General features: G+C 41.8%; 1 protein-coding gene and 1 long non-coding RNA gene across 2 annotated transcripts in view; one reads left to right on the top strand and one right to left on the bottom strand.

Moving 5' to 3' along the window:
• The first annotated feature begins 438 nt into the window (after positions 1-438).
• LOC115155506 (uncharacterized) lies at positions 439-1,632 on the top strand. Its single transcript, XR_003868095.1, has 2 exons — positions 439-1,147; positions 1,248-1,632. It is a non-coding gene; the product is annotated as an uncharacterized LOC115155506 (long non-coding RNA).
• A 6,582-nt stretch (positions 1,633-8,214) lies between these two features.
• The window catches only part of LOC115155507 (heparan-sulfate 6-O-sulfotransferase 3-B), a 127,770-nt gene continuing 108,944 nt past the window's right edge, over positions 8,215-27,040 (bottom strand). Inside the window, exons 2-3 of the mRNA XM_029702173.1 lie at positions 10,113-10,844; positions 8,215-9,421 (exon numbers count right to left, since the gene is read on the bottom strand). Of these exons, the coding sequence (XP_029558033.1) occupies positions 9,331-9,421; positions 10,113-10,844 (823 nt within the window). The 3' untranslated portion in view covers positions 8,215-9,330. The remainder of the gene's footprint in view (positions 9,422-10,112; positions 10,845-27,040) is intronic.

The following is a 27,040-nucleotide window of genomic DNA, read 5'->3' on the forward strand; positions in this document are numbered from 1 at the left end:
GTTATTGAAATGTCCCAGAGGTATGTCCCATCACTATTCCTTTTGTGTGCTGCGGGACGATTCAGCGGACAATTGATGGCTTTGTTTCTGTGGTATTTTATTAAGGAAATGAAAGGACATTCTATGTGATCATTAGTGTGTGGTCAATAGTTGAACAATAACCTGGAGGTGGAGTATGTCTGCCACTTGTGTCCTTGGTCAAGCAGAGGGATACATGACACATTTTTCAAGTATGTAGGGTCGGAGAAGTCTGAATTCTAATCAAATCCCAATACTGCAGGCATTGCTTAAACAACAACTACAGTTTAGCACTTGTGTATCGGCAATAAAACATGTAAAAGTAAGTTGGACTATTTGGTTTCATTAGTACAGTGTAAAACTTTATTATTGTTTTGACAGTATTATACAATAAAATGAACAGTAAAGTACCATTTTAATTATTTACGGTAAATTGCCGTAAAAGGCAATGCACTCTGGGTGATTTTAGCCGTAAATAGTTAATGATACAATACATTTCGAAGAAACTTTGGTTTAACAGTACATTACTGTAACCGCACAGCATTGTGGGATTGTCAACTTGGAACTTTTTCAAACAATTCTTGAGTGACAGGATTGAGAGACATCAAGGTCTGAAGTGAACCAACCAAACAAGGTGTGTACAACATTTCTATGATTGACTAAATTACATGGTATTGTTGTTTCTGGCTAATTTAAATATTTTGGGGAGTGCCTTGTAATAGGCTACATTTGTGCCACACATTAATGAGAGTGCTGTACCAATTGAACTGATATGTGGTAGTAGTGACCCAAAAAATGTAATGTGTACAGGGAACAGTGGCAGCAAGTCTTATACCTTTAATGGTTGAGTATTTTTCATGTCCTTTGGCCTTTGATAAGGCCTCTAGAAGTGATATAAAATACCAAAATCTAACCACGTGCCTGATTAGTTTGAGTACACATTTGAGAACTTTAAACCTGTTACAATTTGCTGTATGACTCTTATGGGTGTACTACTTCCTCTGTTGGTAGGAAGTGGTACTAATTCTGTGTGGGAGGGCTCTGGGATGCTTTTAAAACTGACTGCTGCCTGAAGATTCAGGAAATTCATGAGTGACAGACGGATACTGGAGGAACACTGCAGCTTATGGTGGGAATAAACACATTCTTAAACCACATAGATGAATTCAACTAGTAATATTCTAATGGGATACCATTATACACAAATTGTCTCTCTACTTGTGTCTTAGGTTAATTTCTTGGATATCCCAACACAACCATGTCTAGAGAAAAAGTGAACAGTGACTGACTGTTTCCCAGTTGATGAGTACAGTAGGAGGTACTATCTCCAGATCACGTATGGGATCATCTTTGTATTGGGGCTTGTGGGAAACATCACCTCAGTCATTATCTACGTGGTCAGGCTGCGGCCATGGAAGAGCAGCAGCATCATTATGGTGAACCTTGCCTTGGCAGACCTCCTGGACATTCTGAGTCCTTCCTGGTCCACTACTACCTCCAGGACGACTGGATCATGGGCGACGTCATGTGTCCCATTGTCTGCTTTAGCTCTCACTTCAACCTGTACTTTAACCTGTATGGCAGCATCCTCGGCAATAAAACATGTAAAAGTAAGTTGGACTATTTGGTTTCATTAGTACAGTGTAAAACTTTGTTGTTTTGACAGTATTATACAGTAAAACAAACAGTAAAGTACTGTATTAATTATTTACGGTACATTGCCATAAAAGGCAATGCACTCTGGGTGATTTTAGGCGTAAACAGTAAATGATACCATACATTTCAAAGAAATGTTGGTTTAACAGTACATTACTGTAAACTGCACAGCATTGTGGAATTGTCAACTTGGAACATTTTTGTCAGCTTAAGCTCCTACTTCAACCTGTACGGCAGCATCCTCTTCCTCACCTGCCTGAGTGAGTTCCACTATGTGGTCGTGGTCCACCCGCTGAGGGCAGCCCAGGTACAGAGGAAGAGCTAGGCTGTCATCAACTGCTCGGCTGTATGGTTCATATCTATGTTGGAGATTACAACCATGGTCTACATGACCGCTGTGGAGAAGACTGAGAATGTCATTTATGTATGTATTATTTTTATTTAACCATTATTTAACCAGGCAAGTCAATTAAGAACAAATTCTTATTTACAATGACGGTCATGTCTGGATTTTTCTAGTAATGATCCAGGAGAGGTGTGGGTCTATGCCTGGCTACTCACAGTCCTGGGCTACCTACTCCCCTTAGTGGGTCTATGCCTGGCTACTCACAGTCCTGGGCTACCTACTCCCCCTAGTGGGTCTATGCCTGGCTACTCACAGTCCTGGGCTACCTACTCCCCTTAGTGGGTCTATGCCTGGCTACTCACAGTCCTGGGCTACCTACTCCCCATAGTGGGTCTATGCCTGGCTACTCACAGTCCTGGGCTACCTAATCCCCCTGGTGGTGGTGTGCCTGAGCTATGCCGGTGACCGATGGGCCCCACGAAGGCTGTCCAATTCCATTATTTTACTTAGATTTGCGTGTATTGTTGTGAAATTGTTAGATATTACTTTGTGAAATTGTTAGATATTACTGCACCGGTGGAGCTAGAAACACAAGCATTTTTCTACACCCGCAATAACATCTGCTAAACATGTGTATGTGTATGTGAGCCGGGTGCGTGCCCGCAGGCTGGCTGTGCTGATCCTGGTTGTGTTTGTAATGTGCTTCATCCTCTTCTACATCCTCCGTGCCCTGCGGATGTATACCCGGATGGAAGCCAAAACACTGGTGCCCTGTATACTGCTGAGGGGGGTCAATTAAGCATTAAGGCCAGAGGGGGTGTGATATATGGCTAATATACCACGGCTAAGGGCTATTCTTACACACAATGCAACGTGGAGTGTCTGGACACAGCCCTTAGCCATGGTATATTGGCCATATATCACAAACATCCGAGGTGCCTTATTGCTATCATAAACTGTTTACCAATGTAATTAGAGCAGTAAAATATATCTATGTAATTTTCATATCTGTGGTATATGGCTTTCAGCCAATCAACATTCAGGGCTCGAACCACTCAGTTTATAATGCAGCCTATACCATAGCCAGTGCGCAACACCTTCAACTTGGCTCTGTACACACTGGCTGGAGAAAGGTTTCACCAGGCGGTCCTTCGCCTCCTCCGCTGGAGATTCCAGTTTCGCAAGACCAAGAGGCCCATCGTGGCTGCAGTGATTGGCCAACCAGGCAGCAACAGCATTTCACAGGCTAACATGATAAAGAGTTGAGTCAAAAATACTACACATTTTATACGGTTGTCTTATTTCATTCCAAAACACATAGAAGTCTGCTTTTGGATGTTTACCAACATAACAATTTTCTCTTCACTAACTTATGGTTCAAACTGCCTTTGAGTAACTTTATCAGATGCAGGCTTTCTAGTGCAGAGTGTTGGAGATGCAGGGAGAGTGATGGCTCTCTGGTTCCCTTTATATTGTCCTGTCCTGCAATACTTTTCCCCATTCATGAAACATAAAATGTTTTCCCTGCTTCCCATACAGACTGGGGACATACATCCCTTACGCTTGGAAGAAAATGTCTGGTTCGAGAATGGAAAGCCTCTGATTTACCCTCAGTAAATGTATGGTTCTTTAAACTGGGTACTTTAGCACCATACGAGAAATATTCTTTACGACTTATCAACCACGTGGCAAAATATTATTTGACAATAGATACATATCTTGATCATAACAGTGTTTCAGGAGACCTCAGTGAAAATGGAGTGTTACATTTCAGCCATAAGACAAACTCTTTCAATGTGTTCTAGAATCTTGGTTGATGTATTTCTCCTGTTCTCTCTGCCAGTGTGACGTGATTAGCCAGTGATTTTATTTTAATGTATTCCAGTTTTCCGTTGGTTTTTGTTTGCTGTCATCCTTTTTCTTTTCTATTTAGTTTTTCTCATGGGTAGTGAGTTCATTAGTATTCATTGGCTCCTGTCATTTTGTATTTGTTGTATGCTGTTGTTTCTCTATAACAAAGTGAAAATGTCAATAAAATATTGGTCATGCTGCCTTTCTAGGCTGACTGGGACTCTAGACATTACTCATATTGTCAACATGTTATTGCCATGAAACTGGTTCTTTTGACTGCAGTGATAGATAAATCACAGCCGGCTGATCATATATTGAGTAGACTGGATTCAGTTAGGAAATTCTGGGTTTCGGATAGTTTTTCTGGGGCAGTCCTGGCAATAGTGTTTCAAATGGCATTATAACCATACAAGCTGCAAAACCATGCAACACAATGATGTTAACATGTTGTTATACTGTTGGTATGCTGAAATTAAATCAATAAAATGTCATCACTGTGTCAGTAAATATTGGACTAAAATATTGCCTCAAAATATCGGACTCAGGATAAAACACTGTCACCTATGAACATGCTATATAGCTATAGATTCAATAAGTATATCAGACTTTGATGCAGAGTGATTGCCCTTGTGATTAACTTAGAAAACCTGTCAACCCTTTCCTCTCATATGGCTTGTGTACACCTGGGGGGAAGATCAGTAGAAAAGCCCAGAAAGTAGTCTAGTCGTGTCTCTTTCGAGTCGTTACACACTTCTTGCTGTTAAACTTGAGAGTATAATACAATTGGGCCTTCTGGGTGTAAATGACGTGCTGAAGACATAATCTATTGGGCTGAGCCTACGATCCATGGAGCTTGAGGAGGACGGATGTCAGTAGAAATGGTATGGAGGCAGAACATTCACAGTAATACAGTGATCCCACTGTGTGTACATCATGGAGACAGTAGACACGTGACTACCCGAGTAGTGTAAATCATCAGGGGAACATCCTCTCAAGGAAGTAAACTCAGGGTCGGAGAAGGAAGTCAACAGCAGGGCACAAAGTCCGTCAATATTGTTTCACAAGTGAATAATTAATCAGTGCTTTAGGGAAGAAATATACAGATGAAGTCGGAAGTTTACATACACCGTAGCCAAATACATTTATACTCAGTTTTTCACAATTCCTGACATTTAATCCTAGTAAAAATGTCCCTTCTTAGGTCAGATAGGATCACAACTTTATATTAAGAATGTGAAATGTCAGAATAATAGTGGAGAGAATGATTTATTTCAGCTTTTATTTCTTTCATCACATTCCCAGTGGGTCAGAAGTTTACATACACTCAATTAGTATTTGGTAGCATTGCCTTTAAATTGTTTAACTGGGGTCTAACTTTTCGGGTAGCCTTCCACAAGCATTCCACAATAAGTTGGGTGAATTTTGGCCCATTCCTCCTGTCAGACCTGGTGTAACGGAGTCAGGTTTGTAGGCCTCCTTGCTCGCACACGCTTTTTCAGTTCTGCCTACACATTTTTCTATAGGATTGAGATCAGGGCTTTGTGATGGCCACTCCAATACCTTGACTTTGTCCTTAAGCCATTTTGCCACTACTTTGGAACTATGCTTGGGGTCATTGTCCATTTGGAAGACACATTTGCGACCAAGCTTTAACTTCATGACTGATGTCTTGAGATGTTGCTTCAATATATCCACATCATTTTCCTACCTCATGATGCCATCTATTTTGTGAAGTGCACCAGTCCCTCCTGCAGCAAAGCACCACCACAACATGATGCTGCCACCCCTTGTGCTTCGCGGCTGGGATGGTGTTCTTCGAGCTTACAAGCCTCGTATTTTTCCTCCAAACATAACATTTTTCCTCCAAACATGGTCATTATGGCCAAACAGTTCTATTTTTGCTTCATCAGACCAGAGGACATTTCTCCAAAAAGTACGATCTTTGTCCCCATGTGCAGTTGCAAACCGTAGTCTGGCTTTTTTATGGCGGTTTTGGAGCAGTGGCTTCTTCCTTGCTGAGCGGCCTTTCAGGTTATGTCGATATAGGACTTGTTTTACTGTGGATATAAATACTTTTGTACCTGTTTCCTCCAGCATCTTCACAAGGTCCTTTGCTGTTGTTCTGGGATTGATTTGCACTTTTCGCACCAAAGTACGTTCATGGTGTGTATACTTGCGTACTATTGTTTGTACAGATGAATGTGGTACCTTCAGGTGTTTGGAAATTGCTCCCAAGGATGAACCAGCCTTGTGGAGGTCTACCATTTTTTTTCTGAGGTCTTGGCTGATTTCTTTTGATTTTCCCATGATGTCAAGCAAAGGCACTGAGTTTGAAGGTAGGCCTTGAAATACAGCCACAGGTACACCTCCAATTGACTCAAAGTATGTCAATTAGCCTATTAGAAGCTTCTAAAGCCAATAAATAATTTTCTGGAATTTTCCAAGCTGTTTAAAGGCACAGTCAACTTAGTGTATGTAAACTTCTGACCCACTGTAATTGTGATACAGTGAATTATAAGTAAAATTACTTGTGTCATGCACAAAGTAGATGTCCTAACCAACTTGCCAAAACTATAGTTTGTTAACAAGAAATTTGTGGAGTGGTTGAAAAATGAGTTTTAATGACTGCAACATACGTGTATGTAAACTTCTGACTTCAACTGTATGTATGTCAATGGATTTTAGAATTAAAATTACCTGATTGTATAAGGATCCATGTGTGCAGGTGGACCCCGTTTGTTCACAACAGCCAACATCGTAGTAAATCAATAGTTATTTCACATTGCCAGTCTGTACACAATAATAATCCAGTCATTTGAATTTGCTCAAGCGAATGCAGTAAGATTGGGTCCACAGAGAAGGAACACGGAGAAGAATACAGGACATGTTCTGTTTACTTTCCCTGTTTGTGGGGAGGAGTCATTTCCCCTCCTAAACATCAAGGCCAGGAAGGGTTAGAGGAAGACAGAGGAATCTGTAGAGAGTAGACAGTGGAGTTTGTCTGTCCAGTTGTGTTGTGGAAAGTCAGTTCTTCCTGTCTTGATTAGAACCTTAAAATAAACACATTGTAGTGTGTTTAAGGGCGGCAGGTAGCCTAGTGGTTAGAGCGTTGGGCCAGTGACCGAAATGTTGCTGGATTGAATCCCAAGCTGTCAACTAAAAATCTGTTGTTCTACCCCTAAACAAGGCAGTTAACCCACTGTTCCCCGGTAGGCCGTCATTGTAAATAATAATTTGTTCTTAACTGACTTGCCTAGTTAAATAAAGGTTACATTTCCCCCGCCTAAAAAGTAAATTTCCTGCATGGTGAGAAGCTTGTCTCAGGCAGGTACAGTAGTAGTCAAATCAGTGTCTGATAAGCAGACCAATATTTCCTTACCTTGTTACTGCTGAATAACAGCAAGTGGAAGAGACTGGTGATTGTCTAGTTCATGTACTGTATATTGACTACCATTTCTGGACCAGAACATTCTGAATTATTTTCCCTTGTCCCTTAGCGATAATCTTACTATAGCAGGAGGAAAGGACACTGAATATTTAGTGTTCCTCTCAATGGTCCTCACCTGTTTGTCTAATTTTGGTGTTTTACAATACTTACATGTATATCTGTTAGACCTGGGTTCAAATACTATTTTAATTATTTTAATTAGTTTCACATACATTTCAAAGTAAGTATTCTGATATTTTTTTTGTAAATGCACTTGGAAAGTATTGGTATGCATTTGAACCCAAGAGTATTTGAAATAATGTATTTGGAAATAAATATTTTAAAATATTTTGAAATAGTACACTATTTATTGGAAAGTATTTTGGGGGAAAAAAAAACTTTAAAATATTTCCAATTGAAGTAGTTGACTTTGGCCACATTATTAGAAAATACTCAAATACACAGAAAGTAAGTATTTAAAGAACAAATAATTCAATTCACATTGAATTTGAACCCAGGTCAGATCTCTTATTGAAATAAAACCCACTGGAGACAGACACATAGTACATGAACTAAAAGGATACTTCATTATGATCCATGAATATCAAAATATTGATGGAAAAAATAAAGGCAAAAATGTAGCTAACACAACCAATGCTAATAATTCATGTAAACACGGTTATATTTGCATATTGACAGTGCATAGCCCACTGATGAAGAAGAGGTACAGTATGTTGGATGCCTGGTCACGTTTCTGGGACAGTGTTTATTTGGGCTGTTTACTAACATGGCCGAACCTAGCGCTTGTAAATGGAATTACATTTAAATATTGAGATCTCATGTATGCTGTTAAATGTCCTTCAATAACATTTCTAATGAATCTGGTTTTATACAAGTGATTACAGTCAGAAATTGGTCATGGTTGATCAAGGCATTTATTTCTAATATCTGAAGTAGTATTCACCCAGCTTTGTAGACCTGACAAGAACATTGCTCATAAAGCATGACACATCAAATGGAATCAAGACTGCCCTTTTCATACACAATCATTTGAACAGGAACATACAGATTCCTACATTTAGAAAGTTAACCTTGAACACCACTCCCCGGAGTGATGGTATATAACCCTTTTCCTTTAAGACAAAACCTCTTTTGCAATACATAAATGTAAGATTATCTGTTATTCAAAGATGTGCACTTAAGTTGAATGACAGTTGAAGTTTATTCCAATCACTCTTTCACAACATGGCCTATCACAGGGATTAGGGAATGGCAGTACAATATCTAGTGTGACATGACCTTTTTAGGTCCAGTTTCATCACTTCATTTACACAGAGATCATAGGTTTGGAAATATTAATTTCAGACTTTCCAGACTTTGCATCAATATATACATCACATTACTGTAAGTTTTAGCAGATAACAACTACATGAAAATAAGATGTTGTTTTTGTCAGGGCGATTTATTCACAGCACATTCCAACCTTTTGAAAGAAAAGTGAAAAAACACTCATGGTATTGTATCCATAATGTTGATTTGAAAATGATGAGGTAATGTATTAACATAGTAGGTGTGTTAGCTCAATGGCATTGTGACCAATATACAATGATGACAAAAACACACACATGCATGAGAGCACACACACACACACACACACACACACACACACATACCAGTATAATAATTTATTAGCTCAAACAATTACCTAAAACGCAAAGGACTAGTTTCCCCGCAACCAGATCCTGCGTATTCTTGGTCAAAAAAGCACTTTCAATAGAGATGATTAATTTAGCAGGCTTTTTAGTCCAAGCGCAGGCCTAATATGGATCATGGATTAGTATTACATTACAGTAAATCTACTAATTGGATACAAACTAACGTAAACAACATAAACAATTCCACTCACAGGTTAAGGTTAATGGACCAAAACTGTGCTCAGTGATCAGACAGAACTATCAAATCAGAAGTAAATTAATTTTTGAATGAAAATATTGTCATTGGAGAGTTGGAATGCTCATAACAGAACAACACATCAGATTAGCTGATCCAACAGTGCTGTTGGCGTGGGCTCCACAAACATGGGAAACGACGGAGTGGGACGTCGTGAGCACAAGGGCCGAAAGCTGATAACAGAGTAAGGTGTTTAGATGACTATTGCATAGTCTGCCTACTGCCATAATCTGTTTAATATCGGATTATTAGTGTGCATGTAAACATACTCACTAAATTGCAATTTAAAAAAGTAATTACAAGCAGCGCCTTTTGATTGTGTTCTCTTTAAGAGTTATCACAACCTGCATGATTAATACTAACTATGACTGATAGAGTTATCACAACCTGCATGATTATAGCTAACTATGACTGATAAGAGTTATCACAACCTGCATGATTATAGCTAACTATGACTGATAGGCAGGAAAGTGCAGGAGCACCAAAACAAACCAAGAAACTTTAGCAGAGCAGAAACTGAGAAAGAGAGAGAGATAGTAGACAGAAAGAGAGGGGGAGAGTAGACAGAGGGGGGAGAGAGAGAAAGAGAGAGAGAGAGAGAGAAAGAGAGAGAGAGAGAGAGAGAGAAAGAGAGAGAGAGAGAGAGAGAAAGAGAGAGAGAGAGAGAAAGAGAGAGAGAAAGAGAGACAGAAAGAGAGAGAGAGAGAGACAGAAAGAGAGAGGGAGAGAGAGACAGAAAGAGAGAGGGAGAGAGAGACAGAAAGAGAGAGGGAAAGAGAGACAGAAAGAGAGAGAGAGAGTACCATGTGACAATGGCTGTTCTGTGACCTATCTCTGGGTGTGTGGTCAGGAGTGGGACCTCACCAGCGAGCCACCTGGCTGGTGTAGTCTTCGGTGGTGGTGGCCAGCTCGTCTCCGCCCCCTCCCCCGCCCACCTGTCGTTTGGGGAGAGAGTCCCTGCTCTGCTCCCTCTGCTCCCGCAGCCAACGGCGCTCCTCGCGCCTCTTCAATCGCTCCTCCTGGTGCTGGCGCTGGCGGGTGTATTGGAAGCGCTGGAGAAACAGGTCCTTTGCGTACTCGTACAGCTGCACGTCCAGGTAGTTTAGCTCCTCGATGCGGCGGCGCACAACCTCGCTCAGGTCCACGTTGGCGGCGCGCGTGCTGTTGATCTGCGTGAAGGCGGCGATGAAGCGCAGGCTAAACGTCCGCTCAAACAGGTACTGCGTCTTGCGCTGGAACTCGGTCAGTCCGTAGAAGGCCATGTTCTTCAGGTTGTTCATGGCACTACCCAGCAGAATGTGGTTGCGCTCACTCTCGTTCATGGATAACAGGTTGTAGCAGCCCACCAGGCTGAGGTCGGCCAGCATGCGCACCTGCCGGTTGTTGGCTAGGTTAGACGGGCAGTCCATGAACTCGGTCAGGGTGACGCCCAACCAGTCGTCGCCGCTGTAGCAGGTGGGCAGTTCGTCCTGCGTGGGCGAGCGCCCGTCACACATGTGCAGGGAGGTCTTCCAGGTGGCGCCGCGCTGCACGTGCTTCCATTCGCTCAGGTAGCGGGAGACGGGGTCACGCAGCATGGTTATGTAGTAGAAGTTCCTGCAGACAAAAGAAACAGTCAGAGAGCTGTGAACACATCAACATCACACAGGCCCACGCAGAATTGTACTGACAGGTGGTGACTTGTGTCTGTGTAGTACACTTAAAGGTTGGATGCTAATTACCAAACTGAAACTTGAGAGATTCTCAGAGAGGTCTGTTCCCCTACTGTCCTTGAACATGTATGTTCTTTATGGTGTCAATATCGTGAATATCAACAAAGTAATGTTTTAGAAGTCATCTGAGGTATGTGTTCATACTTTGATAATATTACAGTACTCATGAGCATGTCAAGTCATCAGAAATAGCCTGAAGCACAAACCTAGTTGGCCAAGTATGTATATAAAACATATCAGATCCATCCTGGTTTATTTGAATGAGGAGGTGTTTGTGACAGAAGTATTTTGCAGTCCTAATCAAGTGCTTTACCCATCAGTTAACTACCAAACTGAGCTACACGTTTTACAGGAGAAATTCCAGTAGCACTTTGGTGGAGAGGAGAGCTGTTAAATGAAAGATACTTTTTTTTAGACACATCACTGCCTCTCCTGCAGAGAGGGACAATCTCCTCAGTCCATGTAAGCCTAGGTATAGCCACGGAACATGGAAAATGTCACGTGTGCTCCCTCTCTCTCGATTTATACTGCAATATAGGGCCATTATACTGCAATATAGGGCCATTATTTTCACGTGTGCTCCCTCTCTCTCGATTTATACTGCAATATAGGGCCATTATTGTCACATGTGCTCCCTCTCTCTCGATTTATACTGCAATATAGGGCCATTATTGTCACATGTGCTCCCTCTCTCTCGATTTATACTGCAATATAGGGCCATTATTGTCACATGTGCTCCCTCTCCGGCCTCTAGGTCACCAGGTTGCTCGTTATGGCGCACACCTGTCACCATCGTTACGCGCACCTGCGCATCATCAGACTCACCTGGACTCCATCACTTCCCTGATTACCTTCCCTATATATGTCACTCCCTTTGGTTCCTTCCCCAGGCGCCATTGTTTCGGTTCCGGTGTTAAGTCTGTGTGTTGGCTGTGTTTCTTTTCTGTTAAAAAACACTCACTCCCTGAACTTGCTTCCTGACTCTCAGCGCACATTGCTACAGAAGAAAAATGTGGAATCTTAATTTAAATTCAACAGATTCCTGTAGTGCCAACTTAAAGGACATTCATAGGAGAAGAACACTGTAAAGGCTACAGTAAAATCGGAGAATGTGCTGGAAAATCGAGACCAGTAAGCAACGTAGTACAAAGTGAAAACACTGTCTAAAAGCTATGGAGAACAAACCCTGAAACTTACTCAAAAATATGTAGGTAGTAGGAATGATAGACAGTACAGTTCCACAATACTGGCCAGCTCCAAATGGCCAAACACATATAAGAGGATTCATAATGTTTTCGGCACTGTACTTTGCAAAGAGAGCTGTCCATTTATACAAATTACCACAAGGCTTTTTGACAACTTCAAAGGAAAAACATCAGACTCCCAAACAGGGCCACCATGCACCCCAAAAATGTGAAATGGCACGAGCACGAAGTACATGAGGAAGGGTTAGGGGTGGAGAATGTAGCATTTTTTAAACACCGGAAACAGCATTTTCTAGCAAACTAGTGCCATAACCATTATGCTTAATTCTATGTAAAAAAAGATATATTTTTCTGCATATCTAAGCGTACCTCTTCAGCTGTCTGTATCCTCCTGAACGGTGGTATATTATTTTTAAAGAAACTAAATATACTTCTCTGCATTTGCTAAAATGTGGGTCAAAGACTGAAAGGAATGTGAGTCTTATACAGTACATTTAGTAATTGCTTGCTTTTCTAAAGTCTACTAAGATAGTTAGACAAGCTAGCTACTTGAAATTGATTGATAGCCTGAAATGGCTTCTTGGTAGGTGTTAAGAGTTTGGGAGTTTGGGAACCTATCTGGGCTAGCTAAAGCCAACTCCATATCATCTCTTGGTGGCTATTCGTATTACAGAGAAACAAAACAAAACAATTATTTTTGTATTTTTAGATATATATTTATTTTTATAAACAGGACAAATCGGACAGGGCATGTGCCCCTGTGCCCTGTATGGGCATGACAACACTGGTCCCAAACTCCAGGAATGTTAGTCAAGGCTGAGGTGACCTCCTCTGAGTGCCAGTGAATATTACATTGCCGCATTCGGATGTGACCCAGGAGAACAGATTGGCTGGATAAAGTGGGATGTGACCCAGGAGAACCGACTGGCTGGATAAAGTGGGATGTGACCCAGGAGAACAGATTGGCTGGATAAAGTGGGATGTGACCCAGGAGAACCGACTGGCTGGATAAAGTGGGATGTGACCCAGGAGAACCGACTGGCTGGATAAAGTGGGATGTGACCCAGGAGAACAGATTGGCTGGATAAAGTGGGATGTGACCCAGGAGAACCGACTGGCTGGATAAAGTGGGATGTGACCCAGGAGAACCCACTGGCTGGATAAAGTGGGATGTGACCCAGGAGAACCGACTGGCTGGATAAAGTGGGATGTGACCCAGGAGAACCGACTGGCTGGATAAAGTGGGATGTGACCCAGGAGAACAGATTGGCTGGATAAAGTGGGATGTGACCCAGGAGAACCGACTGGCTGGATAAAGTGGGATGTGACCCAGGAGAACCGACTGGCTGGATAAAGTGGGATGTGACCCAGGAGAACCGACTGGCTGGATAAAGTGGGATGTGACCCAGGAGAACCGACTGGCTGGATAAAGTGGGATGTGACACAGGAGAACCGACGGGCTGGATAAAGTGGGATGTGACACAGGAGAACCGACGGGCTGGATAAAGTGGGATGTGACCCAGGGGACTTCACACTGACTCCAAAGCTGCTCAGCTTTTCACGTACACCATAAACACACACACAGGTAAACAGATACATTCCCACGGAGGCACGCACACACTGACACACACACTCATCCCGCAGGATTTTAACCAATGGGGACTTTAAACCACTCTTTAGTCTTTTGTATTCTGAGATGCCCTGTACCTTGAATTCTGCTCTAACAACTACACATTCTATTTCAGTACTGTTAAATTAGCCCTATTTCTGGCCCCCTGTCAATACTGTTAAATTAGCCCTATTTCTGGCCCCCTGTCAGTACTGTTAAATTAGCCCTATTTCTGGCCCCCTGTCAGTACTGTTAAATTAGCCCTATTTCTGGCCCCCTGTCAGTACTGTTAAATTAGCCCTATTTCTGGCCTCCTGTCAGTACTGTTAAATTAGCCCTATTTCTGGCCCCCTGTCAGTACTGTTAAATTAGCCCTATTTCTGGCCCCCTGTCAGTACTTTTAAATTAGCCCTATTTCTGGCCCCCTGTCAGCACTGTTAAATTAGCCCTATTTCTGGCCCCCTGTCAATACTGTTAAATTAGCCCTATTTCTGGCCCCCTGTCAATACTGTTAAATTAGCCCTATTTCTGGCCCCTGTCAATACTGTTAAATTAGCCCTATTTCTGGCCCCCTGTCAGTACTTTTAAATTAGCCCTATTTCTGGCCCCCTGTCAATACTGTTAAATTAGCCCTATTTCTGGCCCCCTGTCAGTACTGTTAAATTAGCCCTATTTCTGGCCCCCTGTCAGTACTGTTAAATTAGCCCTATTTCTGGCCTCCTGTCAGTACTGTTAAATTAGCCCTATTTCTGGCCCCCTGTCAGTACTGTTAAATTAGCCCTATTTCTGGCCCCCTGTCAGTACTTTTAAATTAGCCCTATTTCTGGCCCCCTGTCAGCACTGTTAAATTAGCCCTATTTCTGGCCCCCTGTCAATACTGTTAAATTAGCCCTATTTCTGGCCCCCTGTCAATACTGTTAAATTAGCCCTATTTCTGGCCCCTGTCAATACTGTTAAATTAGCCCTATTTCTGGCCCCCTGTCAGTACTTTTAAATTAGCCCTATTTCTGGCCCCCTGTCAATACTGTTAAATTAGCCCTATTTCTGGCCCCCTGTCAGCACTGTTAAATTAGCCCTATTTCTGGCCCCCTGTCAATACTGTTAAATTAGCCCTATTTCTGGCCCCCTGTCAGCACTGTTAAATTAGCCCTATTTCAGGCCCCTGTCAGCACTGTTAAATTAGCCCTATTTCTGGCCCCCTGTCAGTACTGTTAAATCAGCCCCTGCTTTGGAAAAATAAGAGTGCTGAGATAGCAATACTGTCATGACCATAGTCATAGTCTGCAAGGATATACTGTCATGACCATAGTCATAGTCTGCAAGGATACACCACGCAGAAACATTGTATTTCTACAATCTAGATGACTTCACTTGAAGACTACACACTGTCCTGCCAAATGGACTCGTTATTCACTAGCAACAGTCATGGCAACAAAATCCACTGAATATTAGCCGAATATAACAGTTTTTTTCTGTCTCTCTCAGCAACACATGGCATGTTCACATTAGTAAGATACTATTATTAAATGACACTAAACATGTAGTCTTGAAAAGGTGTTTGTTCGTTATACATCACGATTACTCCAATTTTCACTAAATCAACTATTGTGGGGAAAGGTACTGTATACCCTTACATTCCAATAACTCCCCTGTGATGTGCCATGGCATCAGTATGCATGGGTGTAGAGAGCCCCCTCTCTCTCTCCCACCACGTGGTGAGATGGCACTGTGTCAGGCAGTAAGCTGTGATTAGAGCCCCGCTGGCAGCAGCTGTACCCTGGCTCTTCTCTTCATACTGGAGTTGGTCGTTCAGCCACAGCAGACAGACAGACAGACACACATATCCTCATTAGCCTGTCTCAGGGACATAAACACATGAAGCAAGTGTTGCCTGAGCACGCCGACACGCTCAAAGGTCATCCGTGTGCACCATCAGTGTCACGGAACATCAGCATCAAAGCGTCTACATCGCTGCCGCCTCAGAGAGAGGAGCCCCTGCATACCATAGACTTCAGACAGGGGAGGTGAGTCGGCCCAGCGAGCTATCTCCCTTCCGCCCTTCTCCCTTCCTCCGTCCTAATCACTTCTTATAGCCATCGTCTGCAATCACACGTTGAATTGACACTTGCTATCTTGAATCTTCAGATGGAATAATTTGGAGTTTTGTTAATATGTTGACGTAATGTCACCACGAGGCAGAGATATTTGACGTTCCAATCAAGTGTTTAAGTTCGGAGGCCGTCTGAACCCCAGTTAATCATAGATCAATAATGGATGTGAAGCATATTGCATCTCAGTCAGCTGCGGAATGCTCATCTGAAAGGCAGTATCACGAGTCACTGGAGCGAAGACTAACAGGTCATTAACATGGAAGAAGCGTAGAAGAACATATGGATCCAAATAAGGCTAAGAGGAAGCGATGCTGCTCAGATTAAATGAATGTTTCAACTTTTGTTGGAACTATACAGTATTTTTTATTTTATTTTTTATTTAACCTTTATTTAACTAGGCAAGTCAGTTAAGAACAAATTGTTATTTACAATGATGGCCTACCGAAAGGCAAAAGGCCTTCTGCAGGGACGAGGGCTGGGAGTAAAAATAAATACAATATAAATATAGGACAAAACACACATCATGACAAGAGAGACAACACTACATAAAGAGAGACCTAAGACAGCAATATAGCAAGGCAGCAACACAACATGACAACAACATGGTAGCAACACAACATGGTAGCATTACAACACATGGTACAAGCATTATTGGGCACACACAACAGCACAAAGGGAAAGAAGGTAGAGACAACAATACATCACACAAAACAGCCACAACTGTCAGTAAGAGTGTCCATGAATGAGTCTTTGAATGAAGAGATTGAGAAAAAACTGACCAGTTTGAGTGTTTGTTGCAGCTCGTTCCAGTCGCTAGCAGCAGCGAACTGAAAAGACGAGCGGCCCAGGGATGTATGTGCTTTGGGGAACTTTAACAGAATGTGACTGGCAGAACGGGTGTTGTATGTGGAGGATGAGGGCTGCAGTAAATATCTCAGATAGGTGGGAGTGAGGCCTAAGAGGGTTTTATAAATAAGCATCAACCAGTGTGTCTTGCAACAGGTATACAGAGATGACCAGTTTACAGAGGAGGATAGAGTGCAGCGATATGTCTTATAGGTCCCGTGTAGCTCAGTTGGTAGAGCATGGTGTTTGCAATGCCAGGGTTGTGGGTTTGATTCCCACGGGGGGCCAGTAAGGAAAATAACGTATGAAATGTATGCATTAACTACTGTAAGTCGCTCTGGATAAGTGTCTGCTAAATGACTAAAATGTAATGTAAATGTTATAAGGAGCAATGGTGGTAAATCTGATGGCTGAATGGTAAAGAACATCCAGCCACTTGAGAGCACCTTTATCTGCCGATTTATAAATGTTGTTTCTGCATCTAGGATGGTCACCTGAATCAGGGTTAGTTTGGCAGCTGGGGTGAAAGTGTCACGTCCTGACCAGTAAAAGGGGTTATTTGTTATTGTAGTTTGGTCAGGACGTGGCAGGGGGTATTTGTTTTATGTGGTTCGGGCTGGGTGTGTTAGTAGTTGGGTGTTTGATTTATTATTCCGGGTTTTGGGCACTGTTCTATGTTTATGTATTTCTATGTTTAGTCTAGTCATTTGTATTTCTATGTTTAGGTAATTGGGGGTTGGACTCTCAATTGGAGGCAGGTGTTTTCTAGTTGCCTCTGATTGAGGGTCCTATAAATAGGTATGAGTTTGTGTTAGTATTTTGTGGGAGATTGTTCTTGTTTAGCTATGTGTGCCTAACAAGACTGTCAAGTTCGTTTTGTGTTTTGTATACGTTTTTGGTGTTTTTCCTTCTTCACGTAAATAAAAGAAGATGAGTGTACATTTTCCCGCTGCGTCTTGGTCTCAACCCTACGACAACCGTGACAGAAAGAACAGCGACAACAATAGAGGAAACCAAGTCTAGATTTAACTTTAGCCTGCAGCTTTGATATGTGTTTTGAGAAGGACAGTGTACCATCTAGCCATACTCCCAAGCTCTAAACCCTCAGAGCTAGTACACACCTGTGGGGAGAGGGGCATTCTTCTTACCAAACCACATGACCTTTGTTTTGGAGGTGTTCAGAACAAAAGTATTAATTTTTAACCTTTATTTAACTAGGCAAGTCAGTTAAGAGCAAATTCTTATTTACAATGACAGCCTAGGAACAGTGCCTTGTTCAGGGGCAGAAGAAGAGATTTTTACCTTGTCAGCTCAGGGATTCGATCTAGCAACCTTTCAGTTACAGGCCCAACGCTCTAACCACTAGGCTACGTGCCACCCCTTAACAGTAGAGAAAGCATTTAACACAACATCTAGGGAGGAGCCACTATGCACCTGAAGAAGACGTCATATTTACTGAATCTGAGAACATCAGATACATAATATGCTTTTGAAATATCTGCTGAATATCTGATTAAATTGTCAATTTATCTGTCTAGTATAACTTGAACTTTAATATCTATCAACATAATGATTTTTTTTTGCAGTTGCAATGGACAACGTGAAGTTAGAGAGTGTTATTCACTGCTTGGCATACAGTAGCTGCTTTACAGTACCTGCTTTACAGTAGCTGAGGACTTAGCAACACAGTATTTCTCTCTTGTAGGATTCCTTCCCCAAAATCAGGCTGTATAAATGCTCCACCTCTCCACACAGGGACCCATCTGAGCAGATGGGAAACTACTATTCATCCAAGGCAGTGTCAGCTCAATAGCCAACTGGCTTTTAATTGCCAGTAATTAACCTTAATGACATGAGTCTAGCCCTCTGCCCCTCCATGATCACATGCTACTAAAAATGACAGTATACAGTACATTTAGCCCCATCACATGGTCTCTACTGTGGTGGGGGTCACAGGGGAAACTGGCTTCACACATCAACCAACTGAAATAAGTGAAGTGTGTGCATAACGTTGTTGCAGATGCCTGAAGGTAGACTGCCTGACAACAGGGGAAAATCAATTAAATTACAGATCTGTCTGCTAACATCAACTGTGCAGAATGTTGCTACTCTGTTACTACAGTATTGTGTACCATTGTGATTCTGTAAGTAGGCAAGGCAGGCCTTGTCCTGAAACTGCAGCACCGAAGCCGACTGATCTCGTGTGAAGGAGATCTCCTGAGTGTTGTTTTATAAGAAATTACCTCATATCTTTCACCTTGAGGTTCTCACCCAATCTGTTCACTTGTTTTACTGCACCATGTATGGTTTACAACCGCTTAAGAAAAGCTTTGATCACTTTGTTTGCTAGCCCACTGCAGTCTGCTGGAAATAGACAGGGAACGTGAAGTGTGTGCTGAATCTAACTCCATGTTGTGTGGCTGATTAGACTTGCTCGACACCCTTTACTGTGCCGCATCATGTAATAGAAATGAATATGCAACGAACTCCAGTGGCCTGCGCTCGAGGCCATTTCAGACAAGCGCGCTGCGTTTCATCTTGGACCTGGCGAAGCCTCAAACCTACTGCTCCCTCTCTCTGTATGAAGCTTGTTGCTCAGACTCTGCTTTTCAGAAGCCTCAGAAGTCAAACAGCTCTCTGTGCTGATACCTTCGTTCAAAGGCAGTCTCCGCTTATGAAAGAGACGTATCAGAGAGAAATTGATACGACAAAATAAAGCTTAAACTCAACTGAGCTTTAAGGTCTAATGCAGCCATTTTTTTATCTCAATATAAAATAATTTCTAGGTCACAATTAAGTACATTACTGTGATTGTTTTTTTATTAAAATTGTCAAAAAGACACAAAATATTTGCAAAGAGTAATTTCTCAAGAGTGAACTTTGCTAGGACTGTCTGGGAGTGGTCTGTGGGGAGAGGAAACTGAAAACGAGCTGTTATTGGCAGAGAGGTTTGGAACGCTCATGCTTATTGGTCTATTAACTGACGATTAACTGGTGATGTCACCAGGCAGGCCAAAACCATCCCACCAAAACAGGTTCAAATTTCAGGTGGTCTTTTGAAACAGCTCTTATCCTAAAAGGGCATTATCATCATTTTCACTATTTCACAATATTATTCCAACCTCATAGTGTGGAAATATATATAAAACACAGGAAAATCAGGTTTTAATATGCATTTCAAGTCATGCTTTTGGGACAGAACATTATTGTGAGTGCCTGTGTAAACTTGACTTATTATGCAAGTCAATCAATCAATCAAATGTATTTATAAAGCCCTTTTTACATCAGCCGATGTCACAAACTGCAGTTCAGAAACCCAGCCTAAAACCCCAAACAGCAAGCAATGCAGGTGTAGAAGCACTGTGTCTAGGAAAAACTCCCTAGAAAGGCCAGAACCTAGGAAGAAACCTAGAGAGGAACCAGGTGCCATTGTTCTTCCGACCTGTCAAGAATAGTCTTAATGAGCTTGATTTTACTCAAACCAATCAGTTACGTTATCCACAGAGCAAACACTGTGTTACAGTTAGCGGTGATGATTTCCATTCCAAGTCCTTTGATGTCAAATATCCATGAAGACTTTCTAACAACAAGTGTTTTAACTGAGGAGAAGTTCTTCCTGTAGATGTATACCTCACTTGACTCCTGGCCTTTCCTCCGCTCTCCACTCTGCTTCTCCTCCATGTCCATGTCCTACAGACATCAGCACTCTCCACTCTGCTTCTCCTCCATGTCCATGTCCTACAGACATCAGCACTCTCCACTCTGCTTCTCCTAAATGTCCTCCCTCAGGATTCCCAACCTTTCCTCTAAAGGAAAGGATTAATCACGCTTCTGATTCCAGTCGTCTATCTCTCCCACCACCTCCTTCGCTCTATTACCTCTCTCTCATACACACACACACACACACACACACACACACACACACACACACACACACACACACACACACACACAGAGTTGAAGTCCGAAGTTTACATACACCTTAGCCAAATAAATTTAAACTCAGTTTTTACAATTCCTGACATTTAATCCTTGTAGAAGTTCCCTGTCCTAGGTCAGTTAGGATCACCACTTTATTTTCAGAATGTGAAATGTCAGAATAATAGTAGAGAATGACTTATTTCAGGTTTTATTTATTTCATCACGTTCCCATATATATATAAATATATGAACAACTGTGAAGCTTTCTTGTTGAATCTGGTTGTTTAAAAAGATACAATTGCTCTGAAATAAATGATCTCTATGCACTGTTGACTACAGTGGAGGCTGCTGAGGGGAGGACGGCTCACAATAACGGCTGGAACAGAGCAAATGGAATGGCATTGTATTTTATCCCATTCCACGTATTCCACTCCAGCCAACACCACCAGCCCGTCCTCTCCAATTAAGGTGCCACCAACCTCCTGTGATTTACTAAAAATAATAACCAAAATTCCAGCAGACAGTTTGTTTTAATCGGGACAAACAAATTTAGTCTGCTATATGCCTGCCTTGCCCGAGATCGCAGTATCCAATGCAAAGAGAAATCAATTACTAATAAAGAAGAGCGCTGACTGTTTTGGACGGTGTATTAGTTCAATCATACTCCCAGTAGAGGGACGATTAATTACTCTATGCTTCATTATTCATATTAGCAAGTTGTATTGGAACTCCACAGAAACACACTACTTTGTGTGTCATATACAGTGGGGTCTGGAATTATTGGATCCTCTGATAAAGATGAGCAAACAATACTGTATACAAATACTAATGTAAATTGTATGCTAAAACATATTATTTTATACCAATACAATTGCTCAGAGAAAGATATTTTGTTTAACAAGTAATACAATTTCTTTTTTTTAAAGATACAGGTAAAATATCATTGGATCCCCTGTCTTCAATGCTCCATCACCCTCACCCTGCGAGGTTAACAACACTGAACATTTTTCTAAAATGTTTTATGAGATTGGAGAACACATTGGGAGGGATCTTAGACCATTCCTCCATACAGAATCCTTCCAGATCCTTGATATCCCTCTAATTCAAACCACAGGTTTACAATTGGGTTCAAGTCTGGAAAATTGTGATTTTGTGGTCAATTAACCATTTCTTTGTAGATTTTGATGTGTGCTTGGAGTTGTTGTCTTGCTGGAAGATCCACTTGCGGCAAAATTTCAGCCTCCTGGCAGAGGCAACCAGTTTTTTGGCTAAAATGTCCAGGTACTTGGCCATATATCACATCCCCTCGTGCCTTATTGCTTAAATATCCTAGTTGTAGTTTGAAAAGAGCAGAGTTGGCGAGACTTGCGCTGTCTCTTGAGCTATTTTTATAGGCTACCTTTTAGGAGTGGGATGATTTTCAGATGAGAAATATGGGTGATCATTATTCATTTCTAGGCAATGTAGTAAACTATAGCCTAATCATATTCAGGAAATACATTTCCTTGGAAAGAAATGCCCATACATAAGCTATAGCTTACTCTGTTTAATTAAAACCACATGTGTACCTGATCTGGCAGGTATGGCTACTGAACAGGAAGCAGCAAGAATGATGACAGTGACACTTGCTACGTTTTGCATAGTCCTATAGGATATAGCCTACCTTTTAGGAGGACGATTTGCAGGCAGAGACAAATAAATGGGTAATCCATACTTATTGAAAATGAAAAGGCGCAATGCTCTCTCACCATAGTAGCCTAACCTATGGTCACCATAGTAACCTAACCTATATGTTCAACATAGTAACCTAACTTATATGTTCACCATAGTAACCTAACTTATATGTTCACCATAGTAGCCTAACCTTTGTTCACCATAGTAACCTAACCTATATGTTCACCATAGTAGCCTAACCTATGGTCACCATAGTAGCCTAACCTTTGTTCACCATAGTAACCTAACCTATGGTCACCATAGTAGCCTAACCTATGGTCACCATAGTAACCTAACCTATATGTTCACCATAGTAGCCTAACCTATATGTTCACCATAGTAACCTAACCTATGGTCACCATAGTAGCCTAACCTATGGTCACCATAGTAACCTAACCTATACGTTCACCATAGTAACCTAACCTATACGTTCACCATAGTAGCCTAACCTATGGTCACCATAATAGCCTAACCTATGGTCACCATAGTAACCTAACCTATGGTCACCATAGAAGCGTAACCTATACGTTCACCATAGTAACCTAACCTATACGTTCACCATAGTAACCTAACCTATGGTCACCATAGTAGCCTAACCTATGGTCACCATAGTAACCTAACATATATGTTCACCATAGTAACCTAACCTATGTTCACCATAGAAGCGTAACCTATATGTTCACCATAGTAACTTAACCTATGGTCACCATAGTAACCTAACCTATGGTCACCATAGAAGCGTAACCTATGTGTTCACCATAGTCGCCTAACCTATGGTCACCATAGTAACCTAACCTATGGTCACCATAGAAGCGTAACCTATGTGTTCACCATAGTAGCCTAACCTATGGTCACCATAGCAACCTAACCTATGGTCACCATAGAAGCGTAACCTATGTGTTCACCATAGTAGCCTAACCTATGGTCACCATAGCAACCTAACCTATGGTCACCATAGAAGCGTAACCTATGTGTTCACCATAGTAGCCTAACCTATGGTCACCATAGCAACCTAACCTATGGTCACCATAGAAGCGTAACCTATGTGTTCACCATAGAAGCCTAACCTATGGTCACCCTGAGGAAGGCACAGTGATGCAGAAACGTTGGTAAATGCCCATCAAATTGCTGGGAGTTTATATATGGAGTGTGCGACTTTCTTTATTTTGATAGTTTATAGTTTATTCACCATAGTAGCCAAATATATGTGTTCACCATAGTAACCTAACCTATGGTAACCATAGTAACCTAACCTATGTGTGGGTTGTGCTTTTTCCTTGTCAATCATGATTACATGTTTTGATTGCACTTCGACTCACGTTGATTGAACGTCCTCTACTTCTTTTCATTATCAATATGTATTTACAGACACTGTAGTAAACTACAGTCTAATCATATTTCAGTTAACTTTGATTCTCTGCCCATGTAGGCAGTCTACTCCATTTCAATGAGATCACACATACTAGGCGCACATGAACTCACACACAAAACTAGAAGAGGTAGGCTACTGAAGTTGAAGCAGTGAATTCTGAGTGTGTGAATAATGCAGAAATAATGTGTTTTTAATACAATAGGTTTACAAACCAGAAAGACAACAGTTCCCAAATAATCGGCGAGTCAACAAAAATATTTTCATCCCAAAGTCGTGTCTGACTGACCGCCCGCTCCCGCCTGCAGCATGAAAAATGTTGACCACACCATAATGATCTCTGTAGGGACATGGCAGGTTTGTCAGAAATTCCGCGGGAATGCAGCCCTCAAGGCTTAAGAATCCATCTTTAACCCGTCTCCTCCCCTTCATCTACACTGATTGAAGTGGATACAACAACTGAGATCATTAAGGGATCAGAGCTTTTATCTGGATTCATCTGATCAGTTTATGTCATGGAAAGAGCAGGTCTTCTTAATGTTTTGTACCCTCAGTGTATATTTCCACATTATAAGGTTGGAATAATACTGTGAAATTGTGAAAATTATGATAATGCCCTTTTAGTGGAAGAGTGAAAGACCGTCTGAAGTTTCAGCCTGTTTTGGTGGGATGTAGTTTTGGCCTGTCTAGTGACATCACCAGGCGATAAATTAGTCAATAGACCAATAAGAAAAAGAGTTCCAAACCCCTCTGCCAATAACAGCTAGTTTTCAGTTTTCCCCTCCCCAGTCCTAGCAATATTCTTACTGTAGCAATTGCGCTTTGCTAATAAGCTATTTTGGTTCCTTTTAAGACCATTTTAATTGAAAACTATCACAGTTAGGTACTTAATCGTTATCCAGTCATGATAAAAACGGTTGTATTGGACCTTTAACAAGGGCCCCATGACCAGTGAAAGCAAAATAGCCCCATAACATCAAAGATCAACCACCATATTTTACAGTAGGGATGAGGTATGTTCTGCATATGCATTTTTTCTTTTGAAAGGCCAAACCCACCTTAGCCAGTCAACAGCAGGACATTATAGGGATAGATAGGGGTGTGCCGCTGGTACAGCCCTGGGCTAAACTACTGCTTCGCACAGCCTCAAGAGAACTCATCATCCTCAGCCTGCAAGCAAAACTGCATTCCAAACACACTGTGCACATTTTACATTTTTACATTTGAATCATTTAGCAGACACTCTTATCCAGAGCAACTTACAGTAGTGAGTGCATACTTTTTTGTCCTTGGTCCCCCGTGGGAATCAAACCCACAACTCTGGCATTGCAAGTGCCATGCTCTACCAACTGAGCCACATCAACATAGACCACTGTACACACACTCAACTGCTTGTTATATACTATACATAGAACAAGCAGGGCAATGAATATAGTAGGAGCATCAGATGGCAGATTCTATTGAGGGCAAATAATGCCCTCTTGTTTCCACCATCGTCTTCGTCTCATTAACGCGGAAGAGGACTCCTGTGGGAGAAATCTGCTTCTCAGCAGGAGTGAGAAAAGCTTCCTCGCCAGTGTAGCTGCATGGAGTAGGACACATTGGCTTGTGGTCTCAGCTAGAGAGTGAAAGAAAGATAAAAGTGGTGCCCTGCTTGAAGCACCTCCTTGGGGATTTGCCTGGCCTGATGCCAATTAATAATTTCAGTACTACTGTACCCAGTAGACCTGTAGCCCAGTAGCCCAGTAACCTAGGGTAGTTCACAATATTTATTTACTTCACCTTTACTTATCCAGGTAGGCCAGTTGAGAACAAGTTGTCATTTACAACTGCGACCTGGCATAAAAACTATAAAAACTGCCTCCTGCTGCGTTTCAGGCTATAGTTCCCACCTCAAATACATCCTCTGCTGTTCAACTAACAAGGGATATGATGATCATTTTTGGACTCTAAAATTGGACTTAGCCTCCGATTATTGGTGACCTTCAATAGCACTGTCATATTTTGCGTTTCTGCTGACCATGATCTTAATACCAGTGTACATAATAAAGTTCCTACACCATTTGATCACTTCAGGAGATACCAGGGGAATTATTACATTTCATCCTACACAGCACAAAAGGCAGACCTGAATTTGTTTAGGTAACATTTTAATCTGAATCAATGACAACACATCCTTATATTTTCAACAACTATAGTATGTACAGCAGTCAGGATGACAGACATGTCCCTTCTGATCTTTCACTGTCACATAGTAGAATAAGTACCGGAGGCATTATCACTTCCCCTCCCAAAGAACACACACACACGCACACGCACACACACACACACACACACACACACACACACACACACACACACACACACACACACACACACACACACACACACACACACACACACACACACACACACACACACACACTAAGATGACCACTGAACTGCAGCCAGAGCAAACAATGCAATTGCATCACTGGATTTGGAGAACATTAACATTTCCACTCCCCTGAAAAAGTAATATATAACCTTGATAGAGATGAGTTCTATGCCAGGAGCAGCAATCTTTTATCATTTCCTCAGTTTCAGCCTGCGGTATTGCAGGCTCCTGCGGTATTGCAGCCTCCTGCGGTATTGCAGGCTCCTGCGGTATTGCAGCCTCCTGCGGTATTGCAGCCTCCTGCGGTATTGCAGCCTCCTGCGGTATTGCAGCCGCCTGCGGTATTGCCAACGGTGAATGTTGTCAGAGTTTGCTATTTCTCTTGTTTAAGTAGGTAAAGCATGCTGGCAAATAGCACGACAACAGTATCACTAAAAAGACCTATGCATTCCAAACATTTTACTGTGTGTGGGCGGACTACAATTTAAATTGTATTACTGGTGGTTAAACTACGTCATTTTTCTATCCCTGTTTTTTCCAAATGTATATCAATGTATTTGCATTTACTTAGGCTAATCCATTGACGAAAAGACATGACAACATTAGCACAACATTTTTTTTTTTTTTTACCTTTATTTAACTAGGCAAGTCAGTTAAGAACAAGTTCTTATTTGCAATAACAGCCTACCGGGGAACAGTGGGTTAACTGCCTTGTTCAGGGGCAGAACGACAGATTTTTACCTTATCAGCCAGGGGATTCAATCCAGAAACCTTTCGGTTACTGGCCAAACGCTCTAACCACTAGGCTACCTGCCGCCCTAAAGCTTCCCTAAGCTACAATCAAGAAGCAGAAACTATCCCCCTGTATTTTTAATCTGGCATTATTACAGTATATGTACCAAATGTTCCTCTCCTGGTTATTGAAGACA

This window comes from Salmo trutta, chromosome 20 (genome assembly GCF_901001165.1).
Source record: "Salmo trutta chromosome 20, fSalTru1.1, whole genome shotgun sequence".
Classification (NCBI taxonomy): Eukaryota; Metazoa; Chordata; class Actinopteri; order Salmoniformes; family Salmonidae; genus Salmo; species Salmo trutta.